Source organism: Curcuma longa, unplaced genomic scaffold (assembly GCF_044706935.1).
Source record: "Curcuma longa cultivar G26 ecotype Majalengka, Jawa Barat unplaced genomic scaffold, ITB_CL_G26_1.1 utg509_np1212_2302976_RagTag, whole genome shotgun sequence".
Taxonomy (NCBI): Eukaryota; Viridiplantae; Streptophyta; class Magnoliopsida; order Zingiberales; family Zingiberaceae; genus Curcuma; species Curcuma longa.
In genome coordinates this window covers 1,721,954-1,738,900 of record NW_027435603.1, presented here as the reverse complement: position 1 = coordinate 1,738,900, position 16,947 = coordinate 1,721,954, and the positions used below count along the sequence as shown (strand labels likewise).

General features: G+C 37.1%; 3 protein-coding genes across 3 annotated transcripts; 2 read left to right on the top strand and 1 right to left on the bottom strand.

Annotated features, from left to right (window-relative positions):
- The first annotated feature begins 674 nt into the window (after positions 1-674).
- LOC141820530 (rhodanese-like/PpiC domain-containing protein 12, chloroplastic) lies at positions 675-9,252 on the top strand. The gene is made up of 8 exons (XM_074707856.1): positions 675-956; positions 1,206-1,322; positions 1,844-1,935; positions 2,646-2,746; positions 2,836-2,946; positions 8,444-8,552; positions 8,794-8,844; positions 9,039-9,252. The coding sequence occupies exons 1-8, from the start codon at positions 719-721 to the stop codon at positions 9,117-9,119; spliced, it is 900 nt and encodes a 299-aa protein (XP_074563957.1). The 5' UTR covers positions 675-718; the 3' UTR covers positions 9,120-9,252.
- Positions 9,253-10,355: 1,103 nt separating this feature from the next.
- Positions 10,356-12,723, top strand: LOC141820756 (calcium-dependent protein kinase 2-like). The gene is made up of 8 exons (XM_074708120.1): positions 10,356-11,070; positions 11,215-11,358; positions 11,541-11,693; positions 11,781-11,896; positions 11,986-12,153; positions 12,238-12,365; positions 12,442-12,541; positions 12,625-12,723. The coding sequence occupies exons 1-8, from the start codon at positions 10,356-10,358 to the stop codon at positions 12,721-12,723; spliced, it is 1,623 nt and encodes a 540-aa protein (XP_074564221.1).
- A 1,408-nt stretch (positions 12,724-14,131) lies between these two features.
- On the bottom strand, positions 14,132-16,587 carry LOC141820755 (UPF0481 protein At3g47200-like). Its single transcript, XM_074708119.1, has 3 exons — positions 16,398-16,587; positions 15,895-15,972; positions 14,132-15,552 (listed from the first exon to the last, which is right to left on the bottom strand). Exons 1-3 carry the CDS (start codon positions 16,585-16,587, stop codon positions 14,132-14,134), a joined length of 1,689 nt encoding a protein of 562 aa, XP_074564220.1.
- Positions 16,588-16,947: the final 360 nt, after the last annotated feature.

Genomic DNA, 16,947 nt, shown 5'->3' with positions numbered 1-16,947 from the left:
AATAAATATACATTTCATTTTTTAAAAAAAATATGAAGAAGTTATTTCCATGATTTCCTAAAAATTATATTTTAAGTTGGGTTCTCAAGAATATCTTTTTAAATACTTTACGGAGGAAACTTAAAATTTTATAAAATTATTTTATACGAAATTTAAATACAAGCTTAGACAGAAACTGATTGTATTATTTCATATTCACGCTCTTAATATAATAATGGAAATGATTTTAGAAACAATTCATGAAATAATATACATATTAATCACATAACTCAATCAGATCTAATTTTATACAATGAAGCCATATATATTAACCTTTACTTTGAGGCTGTTAATTAGTAATATATGTTTTTAAATTCTTTCGATATAATAATTATACTAATAACTACACAAATTATTATTTTTTAATAATATATAATGTGAAAGTCTATTTATTTAATGATAGATCATTTTAAGGAGAAAAAAGTTTTTTTCAAGATTTCAAAAGGTTAATTTCCTTTTCTCTTCTTTTATTTTTTTTTAATTCAGATATTTAATTTTTTCGAAACAAATTTTAAAAAAGAGTTTCTACAGAGCGATCACTTGTTTGGGCCGAAAAATGGGCTTTAAGTTGAATTGGGCTTCAATCCTTTTTTCTTCGGATCGACGCATGAATCGTGCCGTCTCCATACAGGCGAAGAGATCTGCGGAGATCTGGCGGCAGCGGATTGATGATATCGCAATGCGAAGCTTGTCGATGGCGTCCGCGCTTCGCTCCCTGGCTTCTCCGATCTTCGTTTTGCACAATCTCAGAGCGCCATGCATCGACTCTGCTTCCAGGTCGCCTTCCTTCAAGGCGTTTTTCCACCCTAAATCCTCTTTCTCCTCAAGACAGCGCCTGCGTATCTCTCCTCCCTCCTCTTCCTCCTCCTTGAAGTGGAACTCGTTCATGGCGGACGCCCCCAGGTTGCAAAGTCGAGGTTGCTACATTTCCACTTTTAAACCCTCTTTTGACATGACAACTAGATAGCTAGATAGTTACGATTTCGAGAGAAACTGTCTTTTATTTTCTTTTTATGGATGGAGGAGATTAATTGTGCTAAAATTATATTTTATTTGTATTCAAGTAATAAAAGTTTGTTCTTATGGCTTGTTTTTATAGCCGAGAGAACTTTCACAGCTAATTAAATGGCGAGGTTTTAGGATTGATATGTTTTGTTTATCCATAGTTTGTTTCAGTGCTGGAATCAGTGGAAGAGAGAATAAAGAGCTTTTGGTACAACATCTACTTGTTGGTGAAGACAACCTTAAACTTTTGCTGGAGCTCCAGCAGCGAATTTCTGGAGGTTTTTCTGCATTTCAACTTCCTTTTTTTGCACAACGATTTGTAATATTCAAAAGTGTTGCAATAGTGTCTAATATCTGAATAAATGATTTCTCTTTTAATACTTAATAGGACGAACCAATTTGCTGTCAATGTTTTTGCCTGAAATTTGTAGTGTTATATCTTGGTAATACGAATGCTATGAAAAAACAAAAGCTACCGTCTAATATGCAAATGCTTAGCTCGCCTGGTCCACAGGGAGATAGTGTGGATAGTATCTTGTAAGCAAAAAGCCAGATGAGATGAGCTGCAACTTGATATGGTTGAGTTCCCCTAGACATTAAGCATTTTATAACATCATGTCTGATTTCATAGTAGCCATTACAAAACCTTGTTAACATTGGATTTGTTTCACATTTTATGTGCAGTTACAATTTATCTATATGAATTTCTGGTCTTCAATCTCTCATTTTACCATTTTTCTGAACAACTTTCTTGATTTGCTATATCATTGTTCTTAGTGATATTCTAGTCTTTCTCCAGGGGTGGATTTAAGTGATTTAGCCGTGGAGTACTCTTTGTGTCCCTCAAAGGAAAATGGGGGGATGCTTGGATGGATAAGAAGAGGGCAAACGGTACTTTTGCATTTTTTATCACATTGATTAGTTTTAATGAGAGCTAGTCAGCAAAAATGTATGATGCTTATTTTGAAAACCGTCTAATTGTTATGAAGATGAAGTGTCATTCTTCTGTTATATTCTTGGGTACGGTGTTCATTAATCCTTGTCAATATTCTGATAATGTTTTTCAACTAACTTTTCAGGTATTGGTTCCTCTGTGCTCCCAAAGTCTTATTGGTGTGCAAACCTTTTACTGATAGCATTTTTGTGAATATTCAAAAGAGAAATTAAAAGTTTGTCACTAATAGTGCAATGAAAACTCACTAGGTCTGCTTCCTCTATTTGGGCATGAATTTTTTTTCAGACTCTTAACATGCTTTGCAAAATATTCTAGAATTGATAGAGTTTAAGAAATTACTTTTCTATCAGAACAGGGAAGGTTGAGATGAAATGCACTGTTTTGGGAATGTTTAAGGATTTTCTATTTTATTAAATTTATTAACCTCTTGTTTGTTGATTTTATTAATGTGGTTTGATTTTCCTTTTCTCACGGGTTATTGTCATGGTCATGTGATTGTTCTACTTGTATCATGATCTCCTAAAATATCTTTCTTTTACAATTTCTGAGGTAAAACATTCTTGTCCACCTGATAGCAGTATTTATTGTCTCATGGAAGTGCAACAATGGTATCTTGTAAGCTTTAATATTGGAGAAATCTGACCAGGTTCCTGAATTTGAGGAAGCTGTATTTAGTGCTCCTTTAAACAAAGTTGTGCGCTGTAAGACTAAATATGGATGGCACCTTTTGCAAGTGCTTTCTGAGAGGTATTAATTGTATGCATCTTGTGGTTTCTCACCTTTTCACATTTCACATATTTGCCAGAATAAATTTCCTGCATGTTTTGCATTCCTAGGGAAGAATCAATTCTGCAAGATATTAACCCTGAAGAACTTCATTCAAAAATGCAAGATCCAGGATTTTTTGAGGAAGCTCAGTTGATAGATGTTAGAGAACCCGAGGAAGTGTGAGCAAACTTCTTTTTGTTAATATTAACCAAGCTGCCATTTCAGTGTGCTTGTATCATTAGTTAAACATATGTTTCATGGTAAAAGAACTGCAGAAACACACATGCAGCTTCTGAAGCATTTAAACTGATATGAGTTCTCATGGTTAGTAATTGTTTTACTTGGAATGCTATTAGACTTCAAGGTTTCATCACAAATTCATTTTCTTCACTTAATATTGTATCTGTTATCAAGAGATAGACACACCATTAGTTCTATTAAGTTCTAGAATTTACTATCGTTAGGCGATTTACTTTCATAGTTTTTGAGAGCACATTGGTAGTTCATCATTTTCAAGCTGACTTAGTTCTATTGACCTATTCAACAAGTTAAAATCCAGTCCCAGATAGTTGTCTAGCCTCCAATGGATTATAAGACTTTGTGTTTGTATAGATATATTGTTACGCCCCGGGAGACGACTTTCCGAGAAATTTCGGCAGCATCTCCCCTGTAACAATTGACTTTCCCTGAATACAAACACATATATAAGGCTCACACGGCCAATCCATAACATGCTATGGATTTATACTGACAAATAAAAGTAAACAGAATGCTCACCACAATCCTATATACACATCCACACAATATGACCCACATGGTCAAGAATAACATCCTACTATATAGTATCACAACCACGCATGTATATCAAATTCGTCCAAAAATCCGATAAACAATCCGAAGTAAAAACAAATATCGACTCATCGGAAAACAAGTACTCGAATGGAATAAACGCCAAAATAAGTCCAACACATGTATGCTGTAAAGTAAATAAACCAAACACATAATGTTCGGGACTAGCAGTGCAGCTCTCCAGACGGCATCAACCTGAAATAGACAAACAGGTAAACGGGATGAGTTCCAAAAGAAACTCAGCGGGTATCTAGCAGATATGTGTATCAAAGCTATCAACAGTAATAACATGATGTACAGTCTACTGGAAGGTAAATAAGGTAGAAAACTGAATAACAGTAGATCTGTACATACCAGAGTCCGATAATCAATAGTAAGGTGAAAGGTAATCCCCAAACCAACACATAGGTATCCTGTGCATGCATGTCATCCAAGTGCATCAAACAATTGCAGCAATCACAAACAAATGCAATAGTGCAGTATGCACATGATGCAATGCATGTCCTGGTCACCCCTGACGCCAGTCGGATCAGTCACCCCTCTAGTGGTGAGGTCGCGTGGGAGCCAAAACCCGTCTGAGTACTCATCCACAGTGGTGAAGTCGTCGAGTGGGTAGGGCTGTGACCTCTGTGCACTCTGCCGTCACTGCTCCTGCGCGACCGAGTGGACAGGATGTCCTCAAGGTGTACACCTATCCTGGTACCCAAATCATAAGTGGGCGAGCAAGCTCTCATCTCCTGGTCACAATGACAGAGGAGGGATCCCTGTATGCTACCACGCTACGAAACCACTATCCTGGGTGGCCTAGCGGAAGCTCCTGTCAGGGCAAGTATGCACCAACCTAAAGGTTTCCACTAACCCATGAGTGGAGTGTGTGTGTAAATCATATACAAGTGACGGGCTCGAACTGTGCTACAACTATAATAGGAGCGACTCGACTAAAATAGGAGCAGGAGCAGATGATCACAAGACATGCAATTACACACACCCTTTGGTTGGTAGCCCGCATGTAACTGACGCCGGACTCAACAACAATGGAATCCCGCACGTCAGTTATGCAATATATGCAAGCATGATGTATGACACTAGTCTATGCAGCATATATCCAAATGCATATCCATCAGTATGATCCATGCACCACCTATCCATCTACCAGTCCATGTCATATGGCCCCATAATCAGGAATATATCAGGTCTCATGTCTAGTATAAACACCGATACAGAGTAAGATAAACCAGACTAAAGCATATGAACAGGTATCAGGTGGTGTCAAAAATCCATAAGTATCAGATAGCTAAACATGGCAAAGGTATTAGATGATAGCAAGATAAATGACTACTGATATCCACAATATGAGTAAGTATCCAATATTATCAAATAGCACTAATAACTGGTATAGAAAGCAGATCATGATATCAAGTGGAATAGATACGAACAGGATCATGAATTACTGATAGCATGTAATACACATATCAATAAAGACATATCTATAAAAGATAAGTCAAGGTACCCGCCTGCCAAGATAGGTTACGTGTAATCGTAGGAAAATCCAACTAACCGCAACCAAATAATAGTCGGATCAAAGTCCTGCAGTTAAAGTCACTGCCCATCAATACCAATATATATATCTGTGTAATAAAATCAACCATAGGGTTAACTTAAATGAATCCATCTAACAGTCAGCTAATCGATCCAACATATCAACACAAAACTAATACACTAACTAATTAGATCAATTTAAGAATCCACCAGATCCATAACATCAGTAACCTAATCCTTTCTTTCGGACCCAACCGAAATCAAGTACAAATGCAAACAATAGAGCTCTTACCTTAGATCTGAACTCAAAATCCAATGAATCTCAGCTCCACCCTTGAGCAATCTGCTCTGATTAAATCTCCTACAACAAAACCAATATTACATCATTCTGATCACCACCATCGTTTGCATCATCCTAGTTTAGAATCAATTACAACCATAGAACCCCTTACCTCAGCTCGAACCTTAGCACCAACGATGCTGGATCAACACTGTCGATTTCAAGCCTCCCTGTCCAACAATTTAATCCCACAAAATCACCAAAATCTCTATGAAATACAATCTGAACAGCCACTTGGATCAAAAATTCCTCACCGGCAGAGAACCGTGGCTTTTCAGACGTCCTAGAAATCGAAGAAAAGAAGCCAGTAGCTGGCCAACCCAATCAACTCTTCCGATTCGCTGCCTGCTCACGCTCACGCTCGCCCCAACTCGCCGCCGTCCGAGATCCCTTCGGCGAGAACCAAGGACCAACCGAACCAATCTGGCCTTGAAATCCCAAATCAAAAACTCAATCAAATCCAAGCTCACAATCAAGAACAAACCTAAGATCTAACCAGATCTAGATCACCCTTACCTTTCGGCTTCCTTTCCTTCCGATTTACCGCCGCCGCAAGCTTCCGTCACCGCCGATTCAAGCTCTTCCGGCAAGATCTAACCCCTCCGTTCAAGCCTAGGTCGCCAGCGTTCCCTCCTTGGCTCCGAGCTCCGGCTTTGGGTGGCGAAATCTCTCGGCGTCGGCGAAGGGATGAAGCGGCGCTCGCGATCGGGAGAAAGCAAAGGATCGCAAGGTGAAGGGCGAGGTGAAGGTTACTGTAGGTTTCTTATCGGGCGGTTTTTGGTTAACGGGTTTAGATCCACTAACTCATACCCGCCTAACCCAAATGATCTGGTCGAGCCAGCCTAAATCAGTCGAACCCAAACCCGAACCAAATCTGATATGAACCGATACTGTAGCAAACCAACTCATGTTTGGTTCGCTTGGTTCAGGGGTCAAACGATCTCCGATTTGGTCCAAACAAGTTTTGTTTGGTTCGTCTTCGCGAGACGAATCTTTTCGTATTTATGTTAAAATTTTCCGGTATCTTACATATATATTGGAGACTGGAACAAAATAATGAGGGATTCAGGACATTTGATGGAATAACAGTTCTCTTTCCTTGCCCTTTTTGCAATATAATCAAACTCCATATCTGACTGTAAATTGAATAGCATTCTGGAGATGTCTATATCTTCCTCATGTTAGATTAATTTTTAGTGTTGCGTCTACCTTTCAGATAATGTAAAAGTTGCTACAAGTTTCATCTGTCTTTTGACAATTTTATCAAGCATTTTATACTTTTTTAAAGAAGAAAATCACATGATATGTCCCAAGGCTTAGATATTGTGGTCATTTTTTTTTTTTCAAAATCTTATCACAACATTTAACATGTAGGACAAAAGCAAGAATTTAATATGATGACAATAACTTGCATTTGGACAATCAAGATCTTCACAATCAGTGTTATTAAGAATTAGGGTGATGAGAATAACTTGCATTTGGACGATCAATATCTTCACAATCACTCTTATTAAAAATTAGGGATTACTGAGTATATTTCTCTTTTGTTCAATAACTTAAGTGAGCCACTGTCAGCAACAATATAAATTTTCTGTGACAACAGCGAGCTTACCCTATAGCCTATAAGCAACTAATTTAGATCTTAGAATGTCAGAACTTACAATACCCTCTTGTTAGGTACATGAGACAGATTCATATTTCTAATTAAACCTCCCTTTGTTTCAAAGTTTAGAATCCATAAGCTCTGTTAAGCTTTCACAGAGTTCTAATCCATGAAACAACTCCATTTTCAGCCCTGGATTCACTGAATCACTGCTCTCTTTGAACAATATTGATTAAAGATGGCCCTTGACACAACCAATGTGTCGGGTTGTTATCAAGATCCCTGACTCGCTTACCACTGCAGGCAGCCTGTTGGAAAAGCTCCAATCCTTATGCCCTGGAGTTCCAAAAAATCTAGGGTTCTAAATTTTTTTTGTTAATGGAAGTAAACAGAAACAGAGCATCAGCATATGCATTGGAACAATATAAGTTAAAGCAAAATTTGCCATCCAAATAAATGTCTTCTCAAACAAAACTACAAGTAGAGAAGACATACCTTTGGAGTGTGACAACTAAACAAGACAAGGTCTTCTTACCACGATTAACTGTTGCTGCTTCTGTTGCCACCATGTGTCTACTATTGACTTTAACAAATTTGTCAGTTAGGAATACTGATCCAGAAATTATGATAAAATTCTCAAGACATTTGGCATGAACTTCAGGTTCTCGCATATGGTGTGCAACAAGGCTTAGATATTATGGATTTATGTGGATTGGTACAGTTTCGTGGAGGACATATATCTCCCACATCTCTTAGTTAGCAAAATGTTTCAGAAGCTGAAGATACTCTCACTCTGGATAAGGCAGTGAATTTAGCTGAAGTTTGATGGAGGATAGGATTGAGGCTATGATTGCATTAATTTGATATCTGGTCTCAAAGTTCATCTTGGACTTGATGGATCAAGCCTAAGTAGATATATGCCCTTGTGTACTTGTGTATATGCCCTTGTGTAAACACGTGGAAATTAACAGGGTGATGCTTTTTAGTGAACTAAGTTGGTACAGCTTGTTCAAACATTTTTTCCCCCAGAGATCTAGCTTAAATGCTACTCTGCTACCTTGTGGGATCAGGATTGATTGTTGTTGTTAGCTTAAATGCTACTTTGCTACCTTGGAGAGCAGTTCTACTAGGAGACAAACTTCAAGATTATCTCAAGGTTTTCAATCCTATGCTTTGTTTGTGTTCCTTGCAAGTCTTTGATGCATTCAGGCTCTGAGATGCAACCCTTATGGCCGCTGATAATAAGCGGAAGAGATTGTCTTTCGCTAGTATTCAGTTCCATTAATATGTATACATATTTTATGGTTTCTCTACATGCTTGACATTTGTTGATTGTGGATGACAGAGCTCAAGCTTCTCTGCCTGGCTTCAAGGTTCTTCCACTCCGCCAGTTTGGAACATGGGGATCATTAATAACTGAAGAGTTTGATCCTCAAAAGGACACTTATGTTCTGGTAGTAACGGTGCTTTAAAATTTGCTTATTGTGAATCCAGTGTTTGCACAAGCATTGAGAAAAATAAGAATGAACACAGTTACAATGATACTAATGGCGCGCAATTATACATCAGCGCGTTATTCTATATTTATATTCATAAAATTCCTGTCCATTTTTTTGTATAAATTTTTGTGCTTTGCTCGTCTCAACATTTTCATTGTTTTTCTTGGTCACTCAATTTGATCATTCTGAACTGCAGTGTCACCATGGCGTGCGGTCTCTTCAAGTAGCCCAGTGGCTACAGACGCAGGTAAACCTTGCATCAAAAGCCATCACCTTCCATTTTAACACTGTTTTTTAGACATTGAGTTTCTCTTTGTCATAACATGCATGTTTTATTATTTTTACGGCTTCTCGTGCAATATCCACCAAATATTACCAGCTGCATTTTTGAATGCCTGTTCATGTTGATGAACATTTGCCTTGTCTTCGTGTTTCTTGCAGGGATTCAAAAAGGTCTTCAATGTAGCCGGTGGAATTCATGCTTTTGCTGTCAAAGCTGATCCATCAGTTCCAAAATATTAAGCGTTTTGGCCTATAGCTTTTAGTATTAATCATATTAATTTGAATTATAAAATTCTGAAACAACGGAATATGTTTATGTGTAAATTATTACTACGTAAATAGATCAGACGCTTATTTATAGCTGTCTTCGAACCGGGGCTGTCTCGAGGCTTAGGTTAAATATTTTTTTAGATTTTTAATATATTTTTTTGAAATATAAAATTTTGTTCATTCTTTTTCTTTTAGATTTTGGACCGACAAGGGTGAGTTTAAATTGTTTTTAAAAATAGAATATTAATTTAAAATAGATTTTTATATAAAATTTAGTTTTAGATATTAATTTAAAAATAGATTTTTTATATAAAATTTAATTTTTTAACTTTTTTGAGATGTAAAATTATTAAGTAAAATTTTATATTCAAATTTTGTTAATAATTTTTTTTAATTGATAAAATTATTAAATTATTTATTTTTTTTAGCATATACTGTTAACATTTGATAGAATGAAAATATAAAATGAAGTGAATTTTTTTAAATATTTTTATAATAATATAATAATTATAATTAATATAAAATTAATTAGTCTTATTGTTAATTTTAGAATGATATATCAAATTCAATCATGCATTAATTTTTATGCATGTAGCAATTTCTAATGCATATAACATTTGATAGAATGAAAATATAAAATGAAATGAATTTTTTTAAATATTTTTATAATAATATAATAATTATAATTAATATAAAATTAATTAGTCTTATTGTTAATTTTAGAATGATATATCAAATTCAATCATGCATTAATTTTTATGCATGTAGCAATTTCTAATGCATATAGGCGTGAGCAATGCATTAAATTCACGAAGTAGCATCAAATTCGTCATACAGACATGATGTGATCTTACGGAAATTGAAATACTACGGTCTTGCAAAATGAATGAGTTGTTTGATTGATATTAAAAGAATTTCATTAAAATAAATTTTTATATAATAATAATGGGGTCTTAGGCCGGCTCTGCTTCGAAAAAATGTACTTTACAACTGCAACAACAGATTGGTGGTTGCGTTAAACACAAAACGGCAAAGTTTGCTATTTTAACAGCCAAAATCTGTTGCTTCCCGCCAATCTCTCGTACCCTCTCTTCGCGCTTCTTCCTCTCTTCCCGCTTCTTCCCTTTTGCAAGTCCCTTTCTCCGGTTGCGCCGCGCCATCCATATCCCTCTCGCTTCCTTCTCTTCTCCGATCTTTGACTTCACGATGGGAAATTGCTTCTCCCATGGAAACAAGAGAAAGTCTCACCGCCATCCCGTTTCTCCACCGCCCGCCACCTCCGCCCCACCCACTTCTGTGCCGGGCACCAATCACGGCACCGACAGCACTCCCAATGCCAATCCCACGGCAGCCGCACCGCAACAGCAAAGACAGCCGCAACCGCAAGCTCCGCCGAAGGCCGCCGCCTTGGGCTTCGTGCTGGGCCGGCCGATGGAGGACATCCGTGACACGTACGAGATCGGCAAGGAGCTGGGCCGCGGCCAGTTCGGCGTCACCTACCTCGCCACCCGCAGGGCCACCGGGGAGCAGTTCGCCTGCAAGACCATCGCCAAGCGCAAGCTCATCAACGTGGAGGATATCGAGGACGTCCGGCGGGAGGTGGAGATCATGCACCACCTCTCCGGCCAGTCCGGCTACATCGTGGAGCTGAAGGGCGCCTACGAGGACAAGCATTCGGTGCACCTCGTCATGGAGCTGTGCGCCGGCGGCGAGCTCTTCGACCGGATCATCGCCAAGGGGCACTACACCGAGCGGGCGGCTGCGGCGCTGATAAGGGCCATCGTGCAGATTGTGCAAACATGCCACTCGATGGGGGTGATGCACAGGGATCTCAAGCCGGAGAACTTCCTCTTGTTGAACGAGGACGAGGATGCCCCGCTCAAGGCCACCGACTTCGGCCTCTCTGTCTTCTTCGTGGAAGGTTAGGAATTCATCATGAACATGTTAACTTCTTGTGCTCTCCGATTTAATATCTAAAATTCAAGGGTTTGATATACCATAGTTACTCAAAACGTACAATTTGTATTCGACAAACCTTTCACGATTGATACATCCGTATGCACAGGAGAGGTATTCAGAGACATAGTTGGCAGCGCATATTACATAGCACCTGAAGTCTTAAAGCGAAGATACAGCCAAAAAGCTGATATTTGGAGCACTGGGGTGATGCTCTATATTTTCCTCAGTGGATCTCCTCCGTTCTGGGCTGGTAAACTTCTTTCTGATTTGTTTTTGATGAGCTTTGGCGCATAGATGATTCGCTTCTTTGTCACATCGATAAGCAAGTTTCTGGTCAGGGAGAACCTCCCTTTTGCAGTGACACATGCTAACCTGCATGATCTTTATGGAAAGGCAAAATTGTCTGAATTTTGTAAACGTTTATTCCACCAGAGACAGAACGAGGGATCTTCAATGCCATACTTCGAGGAGACATTGATTTTACAAGCGATCCGTGGCCCAACATCTCATCTGGTGCAAAAGATCTTGTGCGGAAGATGCTAATGTCAGATCCGACGAAGAGATTAACAGCTATGGAAGTTCTAAGTAAGTGAATTTACCTCCCATGTTTTTGCATGATCAGGTTCAGTCCATTTGATTATTCTTTTTTTCTTTTTTCCCTATCCATCGCAGACCATCCTTGGATCAAGGAAGACGGAGACGCACCTGATACTCCACTCGATATCAATGTACTGAACAGATTAAAACAATTCCGAGCGATGAACAAGTTCAAGAAAGCTGCATTGAAGGTAAACAAAAGCTATGCATGTATATATTCATGGAGATGTGCATATTGAATTGTTCTTAATTAATTCCTACGTGGTTTTGGTTTTTGTAGGTAATAGCAGGCTGTCTATCAGAGGAAGAGATAAGTGAACTGAGTAAGATGTTCAAGAGTATGGACTCTGACAATAGCGGATCGATAACACTGGAAGAACTGAGGAAAGGTCTTGCCGATCAAGGAGCAAAGCTCTCAGAGAAAGAACTCACACTGTTGATGGAAGCTGTAAGCTGTACAAATTCACCTCAACATATAGTTCTTGTAAAGGAAACTAAGAAACCCTGACTATCACAATGATACTTCGTGCAGGCTGATGCGGATGGAAATGGAACTATCGATTATGAAGAATTCATCACTGCAACCATGCACATGAACAGGATGGACAGAGAAGAGCATCTCTACACAGCATTTCAATTCTTTGATAAAGATAATAGCGGGTGAGAGTACAAACTCATTTCTATTCCATAGAATTGAGCAACATCTAACTTATGTTTTTACTCGTCTTCATTATAGTTTCATCACAAAGGAAGAACTCGAGCAGGCACTGAAAGAGAAGGGAATGTATGATGGGAAGGAAATTAGGGATATTATTTCTGAAGCTGATTCAGACAATGTAAGTAAATATAACTTCTCTATTGAATCCATTCATTCTTTTGTTTTTCATTCGATGTTGTGGGTTTTTGACTTGCCACACAGGATGGAAGAATTAACTACGACGAGTTTGTGGCCATGATGCAAAAGGGAAACTCTGAACGTAAACCAATGTCAAGGAGGAGAAGTGGAACTTATGTTTGATTTGAGGGAACAAAGAAAGGAAGGTGAGGATCTATTAATTGTAAATATTGGGGGGCATTGGTAAAGACATGGAAATACAGAAACACGCTGAGGGAGGAGCTTCCAAGCAGCACACGTTCGTGTGTTATATTCATTGCTGTTCGTTGTGGCAGAGATGAGAGATCCATGTATAGTGTTTAAATGATTTGCTTGAAATTAATTGATTTTATTGATTTGTGCATTAAAGAGTTAAAAATTTCGATCTTTTATTTCGAAGTGAGACGTCCAGACGTGATCCACCAACAATAATAATGATGTATAGTAAAATTTAATTGAACTTTGAAAAAACAAAGATAAAATGAGGGGAAATCAATTTATAAAATAACTCGTTGAAACATTTGTTTGTATAAGAAAACATTAGTATTTTTCTTTAAATGTCTAGAAGCTCGTAATAATGATCAAAATCTTTAGTTTCAAAGGCATAAATTGATTTAAGAATTGTCTTGGCACTTTGAAAATAGATATAGATAAGAGCGAACTGATTTACAATGTAGTTTGTGGTCAGATTTTTTATGAAAATAAATTCTTAGATAAACATATGAATATGATCTAGAGTATTTTAAAATTCATAATGTTTAAAAATCTTTAGTTTTGAAGATACAAATTAATACTAGAACCTAGCTTATAATGTTTCATTGGATGTCCTGTATTTTCCTTTCCAAACCACCTAATCTCTCTAGTTCTCCTTAAAAAAATAAAAAAATAGAAAATAAAAAATTGATTGAGTGGAAAAAAACAAAATATTTTTTAAAATAGTTTTTATAATTATTTATGATGCTTTTAAAAATTGTGTGACATATTTCAACATTTAGTTAAATTTTAGATTAAAGTTTGTTGACTGCCAAGATAAAATCTAAAAAAATTAATAGTTCAAATGGTTATTTAGAACCTCTAATATAGTTTTAAGAATTATATAATATATTTCATCATTACTACTTAATTAAGTGTAAATTTATGTTTATATGTTTTAGTAAAATCATGTGAGAACTCTAAATAATTATATAAAAATAATTGCCTTCTTTTTTAGATTTTTTTCTTCAAAATTTAACTAAATTTTTCCTAATTTAAAAAATGAATGCCAACAAAATTAACTATCTTTTTTTTTTGTTGTTGTGATGAACCAGTAGTAAAACTAATATATTGCAATCTGTTAACTGTGATAAACTATGAGTCTTAAATGATACGGGACTGTATTTGCTAATCTCGCATTTTTCCTAACTGGATAAAATATTGTAATTTGCCAAGCTACATTATTTATTTATTTTTTAAAATAGTTTGCCATTCAGTACATTGTCTTATTTAAATAGCTTTTATACATCATTTTCCACACATATCTCTGATCCATGCCTCTAATGGTTCTTCTACTATGTTACCCTTTCACAGCGAACACTGTTTGCACAACAGTGCAGACCAGGACAATAGCTCCAGCAACCACCGAGATCACCAGCCACGGGCTGCGGCAGTAATTCTGCTTCAGATCTGCTATGTACTTGTTGCCAACACTATTGTAGGAGCTTTTCAATTCTTCAAACGTGGAGCTCAGGAAGTGTTCCTCGTTGACATCAAAGACGACTCGTTTAACGAGGTTGTTGAAGAAATCTGAGACTTCTTTATCCGCTCCGATGTAGTTCTTGACAACTCCCTCCTTGACGAGCAAAGTGACATCCCCAGGCGTGCTCATGAGCTCCCCCATGAAGAACGCATAAGCCGCGAAGTAATTCTCGTGCGTGCTCGATTGCTCGAAGGCTATCAAGTTCCGGAAAACAGAACTTGTGCTGTCCTCTATAATCAAGGTCGGGATCATCAATGTTCTTCCGGAGACCAACTCCACATCCAACAAAGACTCAGAATGATTGCGCAGTTTCGGCTTGAACTTTATGCCAGCCTTATAAAGATCCGTTGCGCCGCGCCATGGTTGGAGCTCATCCTTTGGTTTGCTGTTGGAAGAGGAGCTATTGGCCTTGGCAGGTCTAAACTTCAGGTGGCAGCATTGGAGCAAGTGGTGAAAACTCTGATCCGTAGTTATAAGCGGATAAGAAGCTAGTAGTTTCTGTATGGTCTGATCTACCTTGTCTTTCAATTCATCAGGTGTTCCTGCAGTGGCGAGGCCATATATTTTCTCGAGCACAAAGAAAGGCAGCTGGTTTTCCATCAGGAGGAGATCGTGTCTTATTGAATCATGATGCCACAATGGTATTCTGGCAGAATCAGCTGTGCGTTTGGATTCTGCGTCGACAGCAAGTGCTACTTGTTTTGGATGAGGGGCTAGCATTTTTTTAACCCTTGATATGAATTTCCGAACCGTGCTTGCTTCAGCTACGAGGTTATCTTGCTTTTGAGTCTGAGCGCCAACTTCTTGCGGTGGCAATGGCAATATGCCAAGAAAACCCAAAATGCAGCACCCATCGAGCAAAAGCATTATGGATCCATCATTTGTTTGTATTAGGGTGTCCTCCTCATAGCAACCTTTCACTTTTTGCTTCACTCCATCCATTTCCTCCAAGTACTTCCTTAATGGGACATCTTTGTTCATATTGAGGATTTGTTCAAGGAAGAACCACTTGTACTTGTCAGCCGACCTGAGAGCTTCAGTGCCACGATGATAGGGACCGAACGACACAAACTGAGGAGCATAAGCATCTTTATCTAAACTACTGGTGATCTGTGGAACTCTGTAGATCATTTCCTCTTGAACTAGAACTTTTTTCGACTGGCGAGGTAATTCGTCTTCCATGAAGTTTACCATCTCTACAATGTAGCCTCCAGTAGTTTCCACACCAGAAGGTAACCCTGCCAAAATTTGAGGATGGTTAGGGAGTTTCTTTCGAAAGAATAAGGTGAGGCAAAACACGAGGGGAAAAGCCCTAAAAAGTGAACACAAACTTATTCCTCTCCTTATATAGGTTAGGATTCCATGAACTTGTTTCTAGTATTATATATTAGAAACAATTTAGATTTTATTAATTTATACTTTCTAATAAAATTAAATAGATTTATCTAAAAACTTTTGAGCAACAACAACCTAGATTTCTTTAATGGCATGGCCTTTGTTACCAAGTTATTGATATTGTAGCAAAAGATGATTTTATTAATAGGAATTTGTAAAAAGAAAAGTTATAGGCATGCGCTTACCTTCTCCTCCGATATAGGACGCACTATCGCTCTGTTCTTCATCCGAGGGCACACAATCATCTGGCCGAGGTAAATCTGCTACAAGCCCAAATGAATGAACAAACAATATTATTTTAACAGAAGATAACAGCGCAAACATTAAAAGAACGTATTTTTTATTTGAATAACAAAAAAGAGTACTTTTTTTATTTATTATCAAAATATCATCACATTTCACTAAATATATTTTTATTTTCAAAATATTTTTATTATGGTTATTATTATAACAAGTACGAATCATACATACTATAACATATGAATATTTCAATTTTAATTCATATTAATAATATTATATTATAATAGTTATAATTTGAACGATTAGAATATTATTAAAAAATAAAAATATAAATGAAGTTGGAATAAAATATTATTTTAATAATAATAAAAATCTTTGGCATGATTTCAATAATAATAATTTTAAAAAAAAAGTACCTTCTAACTTTTCAGATGGCAAATAAGCTCACCTAAAATGCCAGGAGCCGTGTTAAGATGCCCCAGCGGTGAATGGAAGCGAGCTCCAGTGCAATCCAATCTAACAATTAAAGCTACCCCGAAACCGGCGACCCCGAAAACGGCGATGACGGCAGCGGCCGCAATTCGTGGGCATGTTCTTCCGCCATGCTTGCATGCACTGGATGAGTGGCTCTGCTTCATCAGCTTCTCTATGATTGATTATATCATAATATAATTTCGTTGCGATTTAATCCGTACGGAGTAAAATGGTATTCTGGTCCATCATAACTTTATATGCAATTTCCTAAAAGGGTACATGTAAAATTCTAGATTTTTTAAAAGACACATCGATTTCATTCTTCCAATACACGTATTTAATTTTAATTTTACTTCTATATTAACGATTGATTTTTTTTTCACTTTTTTTTCTATCTCTTTTATATGCATCTTTCTTTTCTTTTCTTTATTCTTAAATTAAATTAAACGTTATTTAAACTTTAATAAATAATCTTCTAAATTTATTTAATTTTAATTTTAAAATTTTAATAAAAATAAAAAAGT

Bases quoted from the DNA above. Each gene is read 5' to 3' on its own strand.
- LOC141820530 (XM_074707856.1), top strand. From the start codon at position 719: ATGCGAAGCTTGTCGATGGCGTCCGCGCTTCGCTCCCTGGCTTCTCCG. The intron at 1,936-2,645 runs GTACTTTTGCAT...AAATCTGACCAG, and splicing joins GGATAAGAAGAGGGCAAACG to GTTCCTGAATTTGAGGAAGC. The intron at 8,553-8,793 runs GTAGTAACGGTG...TCTGAACTGCAG, and splicing joins AAAAGGACACTTATGTTCTG to TGTCACCATGGCGTGCGGTC.
- LOC141820756 (XM_074708120.1), top strand. From the start codon at position 10,356: ATGGGAAATTGCTTCTCCCATGGAAACAAGAGAAAGTCTCACCGCCAT. The intron at 11,071-11,214 runs GTTAGGAATTCA...CCGTATGCACAG, and splicing joins CTCTGTCTTCTTCGTGGAAG to GAGAGGTATTCAGAGACATA. The intron at 12,154-12,237 runs GTAAGCTGTACA...TACTTCGTGCAG, and splicing joins TCACACTGTTGATGGAAGCT to GCTGATGCGGATGGAAATGG.
- LOC141820755 (XM_074708119.1), bottom strand. From the start codon at position 16,587: ATGAAGCAGAGCCACTCATCCAGTGCATGCAAGCATGGCGGAAGAACA. The intron at 15,973-16,397 runs GTGAGCTTATTT...TTGGGCTTGTAG, and splicing joins CACGGCTCCTGGCATTTTAG to CAGATTTACCTCGGCCAGAT. The intron at 15,553-15,894 runs GTAAGCGCATGC...AAATTTTGGCAG, and splicing joins GTCCTATATCGGAGGAGAAG to GGTTACCTTCTGGTGTGGAA.